At 37.4% G+C, this 16,195-nt stretch overlaps 1 protein-coding gene across 2 annotated transcripts in view; it reads left to right on the plus strand.

Annotated features, from left to right (window-relative positions):
• LOC134863777 (glypican-6-like) overlaps positions 1–16,195 on the plus strand; it is a 120,398-nt gene that overhangs the window by 66,559 nt on the left and 37,644 nt on the right. For both annotated transcript variants that reach the window (XM_063882471.1, XM_063882472.1), the window contains exon 4: positions 5,963–6,128. In XM_063882471.1, coding sequence (XP_063738541.1) covers positions 5,963–6,128 — 166 coding nt within the window. The remainder of the gene's footprint in view (positions 1–5,962; positions 6,129–16,195) is intronic.

Raw genomic sequence — 16,195 nt, forward strand, 5'->3', positions numbered from 1 at the left:
AGTTAAATGCAATGGAAAACTATGATCTAAAACTCTGGCCTCACAAAAGTGATAAGAAACAATTGTGTTTCACGAGTGTCTTCCAAGATAAACTACTACTGTATATAAAGCAAATTCAGACACACCACAAAACACATGTTACCACATAACAGTCGTATGTGATGAAAGTAGATATTTAAACCTAACTATTCATTGGCATACTTCTGTCTCATCATCACTCCAATTTCCTCTTTTTTTGTTTTATGATTAGAAAAAGTATTAGCTTCTGTCATTGCAGCAGAAGGCTAGCAGGTTTCACTGTTACCGTCTGTGAGCATATGCCAGTTAGTGTTATGAATTTTCTCTAACCTAAGGAAGTAATTTCCTTGTTTTATTGCTACACCTTTTAATGTAAACCATGCAGTTAGGAATAAATAAGTGACGTTTTTACACAGATGTTAGTTGTGACCAGGCACATGTTTCTCTTGGTAGCAGATGGCAGTCTGATTTGCTCAGTGATAGATCACTCATATTGCCATTGACGCTAATGGCTGTGGAATTGAGTGGGGACACTGGGGCTCCAATGCAGTCTTACATCCATGTCCAATCAGTGCAAAGCATCTCAGCCTGTCACAATAATTATGACAGAACTATTGAGACATTTTTTTTGCGATAGTCTCACTGTCCCACTAGTGTTCCCCTTGATTGGCCTTGGTGGCTTGCAAAGTCATTATCATTGCTCACAACTTCATTACTTTGTGGCACAAAGCAATTTCCATCGTCGGTGCTCTTCCCACTCTGTTACTCCTAAAGGGAGTTCACACCATATGTGCATGACAACACCCTGTCGGATAGACAAGGTGTTGTCTTCCAAGAGCGTCTTTCAGAGTTATCTCTCATCATAATAGCTGTAGGTTGCCATGTCCTTTGTTTTTATGATTTAGTTATCTTGGTTATGTCTTAATGCTGTTGGTGAATTCAGGTGAGTGTATTGGCCCTTGACTGTCGAGTTTTTTAGGATGAAATGAGAAGCAGCATGCCTTATTATTGCTAAGGCCCATTGCATTTAATCTCACATTTTTAATCCTCAATGAAGTTAATGCTCACATCAGGAGTCTAGCTGAAACGCTGACTGCATCTTCAAATTGCTCTTTTAAAGCTGCATGCTAATGAATAGCCGATGTTTATTTCTCCCCTTTTCTCATTTTGGGCGAGAGTTTTTCTTTACAAAACACAACAAATATATATATATGTTTTTATATTTAATCTTTATTTAATCAGGCAGTCTTTTTGAATAAGGTCTATTTAACAGAAAGTGATCATAACACTAAACAGCCACAAGAACACAAAAAGATCAGCAAAATATATACAAAGTTAAAGGACTTTGTGAATGCTTCTTATATTACTTGATACGTCTAATCACCACAGAGCTGAGAGAAATATTGTAATATCTGTCAAACACATATGTTTGACAGATGAGTGAACTGATCAAGTTCTTACATAGAAAATCTGAATCAGATTCATAATTCCTTTATTTTTTCGATACAGGGTGTTTAAAATTATAACAACAGCAGATAGGGAAGATAAAGTTAGGAGAACAGACTTACAAATAAATAAATAAAAATAACTAAGTATGCACATGTTATTATTGAATCTTGTAAAATATGATGCTTTTACAACAGTAAAAAGCTACAACAATGCAAACGTAATAAAAAAAATATGTTATATATACTAGTCCTTTTCTGCATTATGAGGAACATTTAAACTCTGAATGTATCAAGCTAATAATACTTTATTATTTAGGAGTAACTTTTATTTCGGAAGGAATACTTCCTTCACCGCTTTAAAACTCAAAGCAACCGGCACACAAACACATGCTCTCCATGTGGTGTTATCATAGCACTTAAACATCAGATGAGTAGATTAGTGGTTTAATCTCACTCTGGATCTGAGGCATTTCGCGCACCAGTCCCACACTCAGCCTGCTGTGAAATATTCCATCCACTCCACTGTAAATAAGTGCTAACAAGATTAACAGATTAGCCTTCATCCAGAACATACAGCGACTGCTGGGTACAGTCAATGCACTGATGTCAAATTCCCTGTAAGATAATTGCTTTAGGAGGTACAATTTAATGCAGATTTTTCTCAAACCTCACACGGCTGAAGGGGAGCATAAAACATTTTTCCTATTACAGTAGGAAATAGTTCTCTATGGTTGCCACTAAATAGCCACACTGAATGTTAAGACAGAACGGGTCTATAGTAAAAAAAGACTCTGCTATTGTTTTTTAAATAGGGCCAATCTATCTAAAACTGGGCCAAGTTTAATTGAATTGACAGGAATAAATAAATCACAGAATTAAAGCATTTTTTCTAATGCATGAAAATTGCACTTCGGTATCATGGTAGTGAATTGTACAAAATGACATTTGCAATGGTGTCCTGATATAGAGTAGATGTAACAGTATACTATAAATTCATTAGGCTCATCTGTAATGCTGCAATCATTTATACTATAGCAGTAGAACTGTGAATTTATTATAGGAATAAATTCCAAAGTCATTCTGTGGACTAGGTTTTGTTTTATGATAGTGGTTTAAACTGGATTTAATGTCCTTCACTAGGTACAGTCACTGGGTACATCTGTGCCAACAGAGAGAACAAAAGGGACAAACTCTTCCTCTCTTCTTTGCCTGTCTCTATAACAAATATATTTGTGTGCAAATTAGCCTGTGAAATAAAATGAACCAAATAGCTTGATAGCAAAATGTTATATCTTATCTGCGGGTTTTGAGTCTTTGAGGGAAAGAGATTGCCGGATATTCATGGTGATGCCGGTGGAGGGTAAAGTGCAATCTAAAAACTGTGTCGTCCTCAGCTGTGTTATGGTACCTTGGTGAATTGTAGCAGTCAGATTTAACTCATGGATTTTTATGTAAGGTGCTGATTTTGTGAATGCAAACACCAAAGTACAGACAAAAAATCATCAGTCTGAAAACGAAAAAAAGAATCGCTGCATGTTGGCTGTGCAAGCAATGTTAAATATTTTAACTAATGAATGAAAGGGAAAAACCTAATTTGGTTTTGGCTGCTTGAATCAGCTTACAAAATATCAGACATACTTGAAGAAAGAAAAACAAAATCCTAAAGTGTCAATTGCAATGCTTTGGAAAATAAGATTAAGCCTTTTTCAGAGCAAACACTGTGATTGGCATGAAGTTGGTCAATTTCTCTGTCCAAATGTGGCGGTAACACCTGCTTGTTCCCTCCGTGTGTCTGCTAGTGACTTGTCCGGTTTCCTCTCCGTCTGTTTCATCTGTATCCGTCTCTGTTTTCCATGGTGTTTATTTCTCTGCGTCCTTGGCAGCGTTTTTGGCTTTCTAAACAGCCGGTTCTTCATCTGTTGGCTCTTCTTTTTCTTCTTCTTTTTTTGAACTCCCTCCAGCAGCAATGCCTGTGAATTGGAAAAATGTAGACAGTAAAACAAGTTATAGCTGTGAATGCAGGACTACATATTCAACCCACTGCCAAACAAGTTCACACAGCGGAAAGCTGTCTGTATTGCGCGGTATAGAGTATAGTGTGGTGTCTGTGGCAACTGTCCTGCGTTGGCACACTCAGGCCTGTAAGTGAGCTTGCTTCATCTCCCCCGCTCTCCTCCAGACTTCCCGTGCAAATTGTTTGTCTTAAATCCTTCCTCTGAACACAAAGTTTCTTATTTATTCTCGAGCATCCACTCCAGAAACTTAGCTTCAGCCATACTCCTAGCTGCTGCTCCATCACTGTGATCTCTCTCATCTGGTAATTACTTTCACGGCTAGCAAGGGAGACAAAAGTACTGCACTCCAGCTTTAATATTATGCTTAAAATCAAATGAGTGTGAATCCAGCCATGCAAACTGAAAGCAGACACCTGCAGAACTTTAAAAAATAGATGATTTTTTTAAACACTAAACCTGAATTAACCCTATTCAGCCATTATAAACAGTACTTTACTTTGTATAAACAGTTTAGAGCACTCTATACATTTGTTGAGGCATATATAAGTGTTAAGATCTATTAAGAAGTGAAGGTTGAGGTATGAACAAACAATGAATATATTCATACATTGAGAGAACATTATCACAGGTGTGATCATTTAAAATATGTCTCACTAGGAAAGTCACGAAGTTGGATAAAAACTTTCATCAAGACATTTCTTTGCTCTTACGAATGCTTAATAAAGGGACTTAGGTAAAGGGATATTTTCCCACAGTGTGGTTTAGGTTTGTGTGGATATTTGTCACATAAATAATATTAGTACACACACACACACACACACACACACACACACACACACACACACACACACACACACACACACACACAGAAGCCAGACTTATAGTTTCCAGGCATGTCAACTGTATATGATGTTTAACCAAATTAACCATGTGTTTGAAACATTTCCACATATTAACCCCGATCCTGCTAACACACACCAGCGTGTGACATGCAGTGGTGTAATTGACAGCTAGCAACCTAGTTTAATGGCCTTCTTAGAAGACATCACGTGTTGTGAGCTGCTGATTGTAAATGTCAAAAATGCTTCATTTTGCCAGCTGCCATCAACAGTGGAAGCACACTAATAGCTTAGATCTCCACCTTCCCTTGTCTCTGTCTCTTCATCTTCGTCTCCCTTATTTTATCCCATAATTTTCCTATTTTCTCCCTCACACACATATCACAGTGCCTACTCGTGTGGTCTTGTGATTGTTCCAGTAAAATAAAAGACAGACTGCAGTGTTCAAAACAGACTGTAGACAAGACATGAGCTGGGTACAGTTTCATATCACATCATCAGAGGTTCCCATGGAGCAAGGTTGCACTGATGTTTTCTTTTTTTACTTTTATTTTCAGCTGTATTTATATCACCAGGCTTTGTGTGTTCTGTCTCTGACTGTTCCTTTTTTTCTTTTTCTAATAATATTAATGGTAATAGAGGACAAAAGAATATATTACTTATGACAAAGAAAATGGTAAAACACAAATTAGATGATGAATGTATCGTTCTCATTATGGAAAAATAATTTAATCGCATGCCTTTGTTTTTTCTTGTTCCTGAGGTTTCCTTTTTGTGTGTTTTCTGTGTTTGGGGCTTCAAATGTTATATTTATTGCCTTTAAATCAATTAAACGTTACTTGATCGGACTTCTGGAAAAAGCAAATGTTTCAGTTTTGTTCTGATGAATGAACATGGCACTACTGTACAATTAAACGTATAATTCATGCTTTAAACTCTTCTTTTCAAATCATTTTCTGAGATGGTTAGATTGCATCCTCTGCCACAGACAAAGTATGAAAGATAGTTTCCGGTTGTGTGGTCTTTCTTATGACAACCACAGACCAATCTGCCAATACACACACACACACACACATACACACACACACTCACTAGCGGTCTCCGGAGTGTGTGTTGGACAAGATCTAAAGTCAAGCATGAATACAGAGGCTGACAGGCCAATTATCAGATGTACTCTTCGTTCTGCATCCCCACCTCTGAAGGGAAGCAGATGTGAGAATCCTGTCGCTTTCACTCAAGCCGGTACAATGACATGGCCCAACAACAAAAGGCACAGCTTTCACATGGAATCAAAATGGACAGAGTTGTAAACATCGTCTTGTCAAACAGTTTTATCTGGTGGGTTTTCACATATCAAGCTTCAAAAGACGTGATGTAGTGTGGGGATGTTTGTCAACATTTGAAATAAGTCCAACTCCCCCCCCCCCCCCCCCCCCCCCCAACCTTTCAATCAGGAGTACACTATTGATGCTTTGTTTCTTTGTAAACTTCATGAGGTTTTGTGGAATAATAGAAACGTGCTGCTGTGCAATACTTTGTTTAATCACAACTGCGTTCTCCCTTTTATGAATCAAACAGCAGGTCATGAAACAATTACTGAGGTTTAATGAGCTTAACTGAAGAATGTCTCTTTGTTCCATAGGTGAATGTATTACCAGCTTGTGTCAGAGCCTTGACCAAGATGCTTTACTGTCCATACTGCCGCGGCATGCCTGGGCTGAAACCCTGTCACAACTACTGCCACAACGTTATGAGGGGCTGTCTAGCTAACCAGGCAGACCTAGATGCTGAATGGAACCTCTTCATCGGTAAGAAATTAACGATTCTGATTTGAATCCAGTGCCCCTGCACCTGTTTCTCTTTGTCATTTTTCAAAGATTTATGTGTGTGTCTGTCATCTGTCTGTCTGCCTGTTTGAACAATTGTACATTCAAGTCTTACTTTTCCGAGGGAGTGTCTTTGAATAGTTTCAGTAGGAATTCAGAAGGATGTGCTGTGTTAGATTTAGCTTTAAAGGATTTACAGAAACAAAACTGAAATACTATTTGTGCAACCATTCCTTCTTTTTTCTGTCTGAAATGTTATTTGCTGGAACTCTGGCATAGTGCTTAAAGCTCTGGTCCCTGCTGTTTGGGATTGATAAAGGAGACCAGATCCTAGGCAAACACATTTTCTATAGTGTTTCCAGCTGAGCGCGGTGAGTAATATAGCACTTGGGTTAGGCTGTAAGTAGCTGGATGCTGTAAGCCCTCCTGCTAAATGGATACCAAGGAGGCACATAGAGGGTTCCCTTTGGATCTTTGGTAGGCCAATGCTTTATTTGTTATGTACTCCAATCCCATCCTCCCACCCACACCAACAGATCTTTTCTTTTTTTAAACGGGGCTGCGTTTTTTCCAAGAGACATCCCTGAAGACTGTGTGTCAAGTGAACTGCACTTCTAAGCTTGTGGCTGTTTTGTGACAAGCCTGTCATTTGAGAAACCATCAGATGACGTACCGCTTGTTCTCTCCGATGGCATGACTGAAGTCTCAGATCAACACAGGCCCCTATGTACTGAATGAGATGTCTCGCAGCTTTATGACATGTGTTAAAAAGTTAGTGTCTTGTTCGGTTGTGAAGAGGCAAATCTATTGGCGCAAAGGGACGCTGTGCTTGACACTAATGGGAAAAGCTGTTGTTGCAACAGAGTGATGAATTCGGTTGGACAAAAACACCCGTGAGATGCAGAAAAAGTGGATTTTTAATTTTGAACCATTTTTTGAGCAGACATTATTCTTTGTTTTAGAAAGACAATATTGTTGATGGTATTATAATTTGAAACGTAGAACCCAAGGGATGTTTATTTTCACCATGAAAGACTCGTTTTTTGATGTCTGCTGACATTTTGTATTCATTATCTGTTGCTAAAGAACTTCGATTTGCTTACCAGGCAGTTTGCACAAAATATTGATTTGCCTTTCAGAGACAACTCCTCCATGTATCGCAGGACGGTTCTCGCCACTGGAGCACATCTTTGCATTATAGGAATGTATGGATTGAGCCTGTGTACAGTCTGTCAATGTCATCCCTTCAAATCATCACTTATTAGCTAACATTAGATTAGAGGCACAGCATTCAATTGTGAAGAACACTCAATGACATTTACCTTTGGACTTCATTCATGCGTGAATGTCACCATTGATACCATTGATTCATAGGACCACAAAAGAAAGGAAAATTGAGGCTTTTATGTAGTTTGAAACTTCCACAGTAGGAGACAAGATGAGCTCAGAAAATGGTCTGTAATCTTTCAAAATCCGGTTGAATCGGGGACATTTATGTAATAAATACTTTTTTAAAAAACTTTTATTAAGAACAGACAAAAAAATAGTAATGCCAAGTTGGCTAAACTTAAACCAGATAATGTTTTTTTTCTCTCTCTCTCTCTCTCTTTTCTCTTGCATCATAAATACTCGTGGGAACAAAATGGAAAATAAAAATCGCAACATCTTTTTTGGACAGAGATATCTGAAGATAAGATACACTGAATAAAACAATGTCAACCGATGTATATTATATTTAACATTGTACATGTACTGTACTGTTTTGTTAAACACTGAACCAGTATTCATTGGATTTCCAAACCTTACTCTCAATAAGGATATTCCGTTATTAAGGTTTTCAGTTATGCTCACCCTCTTCAAACATATGAAGCACTTGTGCAAAATCAGTTGGTGCTTATTAATAGTTTTCAAGAAGGTTCAAAGGTTCAAAGGTAATGTATAAGCTGTGTTAAAACAGCACAATACAGAGCTCCAGCTAGCGGAAAACCCCATGTAATGTTAAAATGGACTAAATCTGGACTAAGTGTGAAGAAACTCACTATCTTAGCAACAATACTGCTACTGACAGCCTATGATTCAAGATTGTTGTAACAACAGGCTATCAGATCAGCTTTCAGTTATAAGGTACAGTACATACTGACCTACACTATATGCTTGTGACATGTACTGGCCTTTATGTCAGAAAATGGGAGTGCAGCTAAATCATTAATATTCGCTGCTTTTCATTTGAGCAAGCTGTTCTATTAAGAGTCGAAATGAATGCCAATGATATTAAACTCTATATGTGGTAAGTGCAGTACCCTGTATACCTACTGTTCCTAATATGAAATATGAGCTGTGATTACACCGAGGCAAATAAAAACTGCCAGGCATTTTTTTAATCAGACTAAATACAAAACGCTGGCTTATAAACACTTTCCTCACCTTGAGTTAAATAATTGCTGGATAATGATTGGCAGTGACTTTATGTGTCAAATAAGGTCAGCCTTTTAATGCGCAAGGCCTGTCCGAGCCAACAGTGTGCGTGTGTCCTTGACTCATTTCCAGCTCAGTGCAGTAAAACTGTGGACCTGATAAATATTGTTTGGGATGTTATCTTCATCCTTGCATGTGTGTGCCTAGATGAATTGATAACAAATATTTGAGATTGAGCAGTCATTAATTAAAGCATATACGATAATGTGGTTGATATTTAAGTATTAGAAGAAAGCCTTTAAATGTTGGAAATAAAGTTGGAAAAGGAGGATTGTGCTGATTCACATACTTATTTATATTTACAAATATTTTAAATGTATATTTAAGATTAATACTACAGTAGATACAACTAGAAGTTAAAATATGAGTGTTTTATTCACAAAACATGTAATTTGTAGTATAAAAATAAATGGATAGGATTAGACTCTGTATTAGAGCTGTAAACAGGTTGAAATAGTGGAGTAAGCTTTTTCTGAAATGCATTAAAATGTCACTTTCAGTAAGAAAGTGCATTATTAACAGAACCAGAGCAATTTATAAGACACATCGTAACACCACAGAAGACTCACAAGCTTGAGATTAAAAGTAAATTCTTGACAATCTGACAAATTGATAACCAGTCGTGATATTAACGTATATAAAAACAAGACGTTTGGCATCAGTATTAAACACCAGGTTTTTTACAAAGCTAACTGGAGAAAGTAGAACGAATGTGCTACTGCTGTGTTTATTTCAGAAATCTCTGTTACGTTTATCAATCATGACCTCTCAAACTTTAATAAATCTAGCAATCGCCACGCAGGAGAAGAAACATTTCTTAGAGCATCTGTGTCACACATTTCACATATACAGTCACAGTACAGTACTTTACAGTTTCTAAAGGTTACCATAATGACATCACAGCTTTGAGGCTGCAAGGGGAAGATATACTGTCCGTGAACAATGAGTATAAACCGGAGGAGGGATGTGATTTACCTGCTCGTACCTCTGCTGAGAGATTTCAGGTATACTGGCTTTTCTGTGCGTGCGTTCGTGCGTCCGTACATGCGTGTGTGCGTGTGTATGTGAATGTTAAGGGAAAGAATTCATTGTTTGGCCAATGGGTGATACCAGACCATCAGTCACCTGCCATCATGACAAATTTACTGAGCTCTGCATCATGACAGACACATCATTATCATTTTTCTTGTCAGCACCTTGTTAAAATACCCTCAGAGAGAGAGAGAGAGAGGGACGACACATGCTGTTATTCACACACTACTGCAGTTTTTCAGGCTTACACCATCATCAACACCATTTTTCATTTTCAGCTGCACACAGCCAGATTTAATAACTTTCTAATAAACCCCTTCCCAAGACTGTGATATTCCTATCATAGCTTTTCAACCGTAATTAACATGGCAGACACCACATGTTATGTGCTGGGCTGTACAAACAGCAATTCTTCATCGAACAATTTTGTATGGCATTCAAAACCCAAAAGAAAGTATTAATTTAAGAAATTGCCTGCTTAATGTACGCTGCAATTATAAAGTCGGGCTCCCTAACTTAGCCCTGGCCTAGCAAGCATTAGCATATTATTACCAATTACTTATATTTTAGTAGGTTATATTGCCTTGTGGGTTCCCAGTTCATGTTAAAAGACAGAATACAATTCTGTACAATTTTGTGAAATGTAAAAACTCCCTTTTGGATTTGGGAAAACAAAATTGGTATTCATCCTGAAAGTGTCTTTTCTTGTTACATTAAAAGTGGAAAAATACAATTTGAAAAGTATGCTCAAGTAGGTATTTCATCAGACATGAAGTACAGTCCTAGGATTAACTAGCACTAAACTGCATTACAATAAAACTATTTGTTTTTATTTCCTTAGTCTAAGATGAAGCCTGATATATCGTTAGTAGCCATCAAGTGCTTTTCTAAAATATATTTTTCTAAAAGACAACTTAAAAAAATAATTTAATTAGCTATATAGCTAGCGATTTACATTTGGCCAGTAACACTTGTATTAAAAGTTAAAACGTAAAAAACGAAGCCTGATTTTGTCCACCTCTGTCTGAATCATCAAAGGTTTAAGGCACATCTTACTTTGTTTACACTAAAAATAATGAACTCCTTCTTTCTGTAAATTACAAGTGATTTGTAAATGCCATTGTATTCCCTTATTTCATGCACTGGGCTGTTCCTGTGGATGCCTCTACATTATTCTCCTAATTAAGATGTTGTCTCCTTTGACACCACAGTGTAAGTGATCCTCATTGATTTTATTTGCTCATTTCTTTTTAATTGCATGGAGTGTGACCCAGTGAAACTGGACCTCCCCTCAACTCCCCAGTTCCTGAAAATTCAAGGCAATATTTGTTCTGTCCTCCAAGAAAGACCTTCTCTGATGTCTGTAAGTTTATGAAGATGAACGCCCTGCCATTGCTTTTCTTTAAAAGATATATAGCTTGGCAGAAACCAAGCTTGAATTATGCCTTCACTGCACAGTGAAGCCTTGAGGATTATCTACCTCTCTTTCTGTAAAAACTCCACTCTGTCACTCAACATCCCCATGCTTTAACTGGTGAGTAATTCAGTAGTCTATATGATACATGTATACATCTTTAAGTGAAACCTGAGACATTTACAAGTGACAAAGACACATATAGGCACAGAGGCACTCAACCTGACTGACTATTGAGCATGATTGTTTCAGTAACAGACATGACAGAAACAAACAGGCCAGTGGGCTCCTGCCTGTCAGAAAGCTGAAGGCTGCATGACTCACTTAGTCAAGTGATCTCCATATCGTCTGCATAATCAAAAACCAGTATATTTTCTTTCTAATTGCTACTGGCTGTACAGAATCTGCAGGATATTGCTTTTCTGTATTTGTGGCAGGAATGCTTACGCTGCTATATCTTATATACAAGCAATACTTTGAGTTACCCCAGCTGATGACCAGCTATGTTTTATTTAATAGTTGTATTGCCTTCCCAGCAGAAGCAGAAGTGTCTTGCAGCTGTAGCAGTATAGAAAGTGTTATTGTAAAAAGACATGACAGTTCATATGTGAAAAAAAGACATACTCTTTGAGACTGCAGATGAGTTAAAGTAATCCAGACACGGCCAAAAGCCAAAAAAAGCCCCATCAAGACATATTTGTTGGTTGAGCTAAAGTTGAAAGCGCATGAGAAAATGCTTGTGGAGACTCCCTAAAGACAGAGTTGTTGGCAGGTTGTAAGTATTTTGCATTTGATTCACCTCTTGCAGCTGCAAACTACAAAACATGTTAAAGGGAACTGACGTCAGACGTATTTTAGCAGAGGGGTTTTGGCAGTGTGTGTATTTGTATACTGAGTAAGCGCAAAAGGTCTGTTTCACATTTGTTAAACAATCAATGAGCATTTCAAAATGAACATGAGCTTAGCTTAACATGACTTTTTGTTTTTGTTAATTTGGAAGGTAGTTGGATAAATATTGATACTGTATCAAAGCTGATGGAGCAATAATTCAAGGTGATTTAAGTTTCCTTAATTTCCTGTCCGCCCATACATGATATGAAACAGCTGTAAGCCCTTTTGTTCTGTGATAATTATAAAATAAAGTACACATGCGTCACTGCACTGTAGAACCCGCTACAGAGACATAATATGTTTATAATCTTTTATTGCATGTTGCATGTGTTTTCATCCACTGAGACTGAGCCCCTCAAAGAAAGGTCAGAGAGCTCAGTGGTCTGCTGCAACAAAAAAGTAATAATCCATGGCTCTACCCCTGCTAGTCCCTGTAGAGCAGTTTTACTGCACTGACTGCTGCTAAACAATCTGAAGGTATAATTGTTCAAGTTGTAATGTATCTTGAGAAGGATTATGGCTTATTTTTTTATGAAAAAAATAAAACAATATCCAAAACAATGTATTGGCAGTTGCTATTCTCTGAGATTCTGTCTTTGGAATGCATTTATTCTCAGTGGATTCCAAGTGACCAATATGAGCGTTCAGAAAAGGTGTTTTCTGATGTCATGCTGAAAACACGACATGCTGATGTCTCCATCTCTAGCGGTGGTATTAAATATGTAATGCTTACGAAAGACATACATTATGTCATGGCATGTTTGTTGTGTTCAGTGCCCTTGAGGCGTAGCTTTGGGCGTAGGTCACATTAGACCAAAGCCTTAATATCTTTACCTGATAGTTTTTCTTTTTTTTAAACGACAAATGTATGAATTGACCTCACACAACAACAGCTTTATTATGCTTTACTTTTCTCAAAGATAATGCTTTTATGAGGTTCGGTCTGTGTCTTCAGCAAAAAACTACAAGCCAAACGAAACCAACATGCTGTTAAATTAGGGTTAGGCGGAATGGAGCCTTTACGTTAGCTGACACTTTTATCCAAAACAACTTATAATAAGTGAAATTTACCATCAAAATACAAACTCAAAACACAAAGAATCCTGTAAGAACATTAGCCTTTATAAGCCAACCCACTGTAAGTGCTACTGCATTGGCTTCAAATAAGCTACGAACAGAAGTGCAAAGTGTTTTTCTTCTTCTTTCTTCTCTTTTTATGAGAGAAGGTGCATTTGAAACAGGTGGGATTTCAGTCTGCTCATATTAATGCTTAATAAACAGGCAGGTTTTTGCTTTAAGAGCAGGTCCTTGTAACACTAATTGACTATCATATTCACCCGTCACTAATCAATATTTGGTCTCCACATTCCTAGGGGTCAGAAATCAAACAAAGATTGTTTAACAGCCTACCTGGTTGAAGTCTAGTAATGATGCCGCCCAGAACTGGATATATAGAACAGTAAGATTGTTTGCAATACAATGTATATAGCTAAACTTAAAATGCAGAAATATAATTATATGTATTGCCTTTTTGTCCTGTTTATATTATTATGTTTTCTGTTATTTTGTATTTTCTTTTGTCAACTTCATTGTTCATATTTTCAACTCTTTGCAGGTTCAGAGTAGCAATTATATACTGGGATATAAACGAGACTGCCGTAAGAGACACATCAAAGCGTCATGCTGCTGTACAGAATTTAGGTGACACTTTGCCTCACTGAACAAAGCCAAAGTACTTTTCCTCTCAGCTTGTCAATGTAGCAAAGCATGTAAGCAAGCAGCCGTGTCCCTGATGCTCAGTGGCGCAGTGATCATGTCTCCATCGCAAGGAAGCTGCTCTCCACAACGCAGATGCGGTGGCAGAGCTGTTCTCTCCATGTTCTCCATGTTCATTATATCATATGAAAGAGTAGTATGGTTTAAAAAGTCTTATCCTATAAACTTTTCTTTCACAATTTGAATGCCATTATCATAACTTATTTAGCAATTAATTTGTATTTTTAATCTGCAATGCCTTCATCAGCTCCCTTGTTTGTATGACATGTTTGCAGAGAAAATGAGTATGCACTGCTTGAATATCATTGTAAGATATTCTGTCACATGTGCAATTTATCAGCCTGTGGAGGGACAGGGATTGGGAAAAAAAAAACATCTGTCTATCATGTGCTCCCTGACTCACTTCCATACTACACACTTAGCTGCCAGTAACTCCTCAGAGGACACTGATTGGAGAAAAACGCGTACTTGAAGCCGTGGGGACGATTTCTTTGTTATCTCATAATTCGGCATTTCCTTCGTGATCCTGTGATATCACAATAGTCCAGCTGTGGTGCAAGGAAAGGGAAACGCTAAAACTTGCTATGGAATATTCAGCTGTAGCCGGAAATGTAGGCAGTGTGGCAACTAATATTATGGGATGCTTAGTTTGTACGCACAATGCAGACACTTGCTCCAGTTTGCACTGGCAGATGGTGAATGTTATTTCCTCTATTTTCATCATTGTAACTCTAAATCATTGGGCAGGGTTACAGTATATTTGTGGGCAATGGGTGATGATTATCTTTGCATTATGCTCATAATTTTCAAAACAAAAGGACTTGATATTTTGATATCAACACCAGAAGGGCCATTGCTGCAATAACAAACACTAGTTGAAACATTATGATTCACTGGAAAAATAAACTAACTACAAAATTAATTTGATTATAATATAGTATTTTAAATAGAAGGGCACTGCTTTAAAATATACATTCAACAATACCATACAAATGAATACCTCAGTCAGTGTTTTTGAACTTTTGTGAAAGGCTGTATATGAAATGTCTACATAATTTGGTCAGGATTATTTGAACAGAGTCTAAGCCTGACTGGACCATTACCATTATCTGGTTTCCCCTCAAGACTCGACAATCTGCTCCTCCCATGTACTACAGAGCAGTCATGCAGAGCACAGTATGATTTTTTTCCTCTCATGTGTTTCATTTCCCTTGGTTATTGTGATCCTAGTGCTGGCCAATGAAAAAGATAAATCATTGTTAACTTCCTTTCCTTTACAAACTCATATCTGAAGGAGCACTGGATTGCGTGTTGATCAGAACACATCAGTAAAATAATAAATGAAATAAAAAGGGCAAAGACTCACTTTTTGACAACATTGTTTGGTCAATTTTTTAACCTATGAAGTTTCTCAGCATTGGCCTGGAAACCAGAGAGCATGTTTACTATAACTGATTTTAGGTAGCTACACTCAGGATGGATTGAATTGTGTGTGACAGAAATGAATCTTAGAGTGGGTGTATTTATTGAACACTCCAGCACCGCTCACTGCATCAACATTGTATTGACTGAGCAACCAAAAGTAAAAGGGATAAATTCAGCTGCTGGGATCTGATGGCAGACCTTCCTGTGAAAATGAGTAATTTGTCATAAAATAAGTGAGGAAAAAAATGGCTTTGTTCGTCCTCAACATTTCACATAACGTTTTAGATCCATCAAAGATTCACACATGAATGACTCTTGTGTCGCCCAAGAGACGTTGCAGGTAAATTGTTGGTGTGTGTCCAAATCCCTCTGGGTGAGGGGAAAAAAAAGAGAGCTTTCCATTAGAAAATAAGTAAGCGTGCAGCCTGGAGCTAAAAGAGAAAGAAATCTGGCACCATGCAGCCAGCAGTAAACCACCATGCCAATACAACGCACTGTGTCGGTCAATGGAGAGATGGATGAATGGTGGTGCAACTTGATTGTTTATTTGTTAGTACCAAAAAATAATTATTGAATTACACAATACTGTCAGTCAATATCCAATAAAGATAGTTCAAGAAATGTGTTATTAAAACCATGAACAAAAAGAAATAGTAATTGATAGTGGTCCTTCTTAAAAGACCATCAACATGTATATCTGGCTCAAGATTTGAAATACCTGCGACCTACAAAAATGTGAAAATATAAACACTTTGCTTTACTTCCTCAATTTGCACAATATACAGCAGCAGTTTATTCAGCAACATATTCAAAAGCATTTTCTAAATTGTAGTGCATCAAGTACCAAAATCATTTTATGTAAATCAGATAATTGTAAAACTCTTTTGAAATGTTTGTTGATAATATAAATGTGACAGTCAGTGGAGAGAGAGAGCAACAGCGTTTCCCTTGGGTACAATCTCAATCAAGTAAAAGCTAAAAGGGGAATTTTAAAACAAACACCTCTTATATTTTCTGCAAGCCGGAAAATGACATA

This window comes from Eleginops maclovinus, chromosome 4 (genome assembly GCF_036324505.1).
Source record: "Eleginops maclovinus isolate JMC-PN-2008 ecotype Puerto Natales chromosome 4, JC_Emac_rtc_rv5, whole genome shotgun sequence".
NCBI classification, from domain to species: domain Eukaryota; kingdom Metazoa; phylum Chordata; class Actinopteri; order Perciformes; family Eleginopidae; genus Eleginops; species Eleginops maclovinus.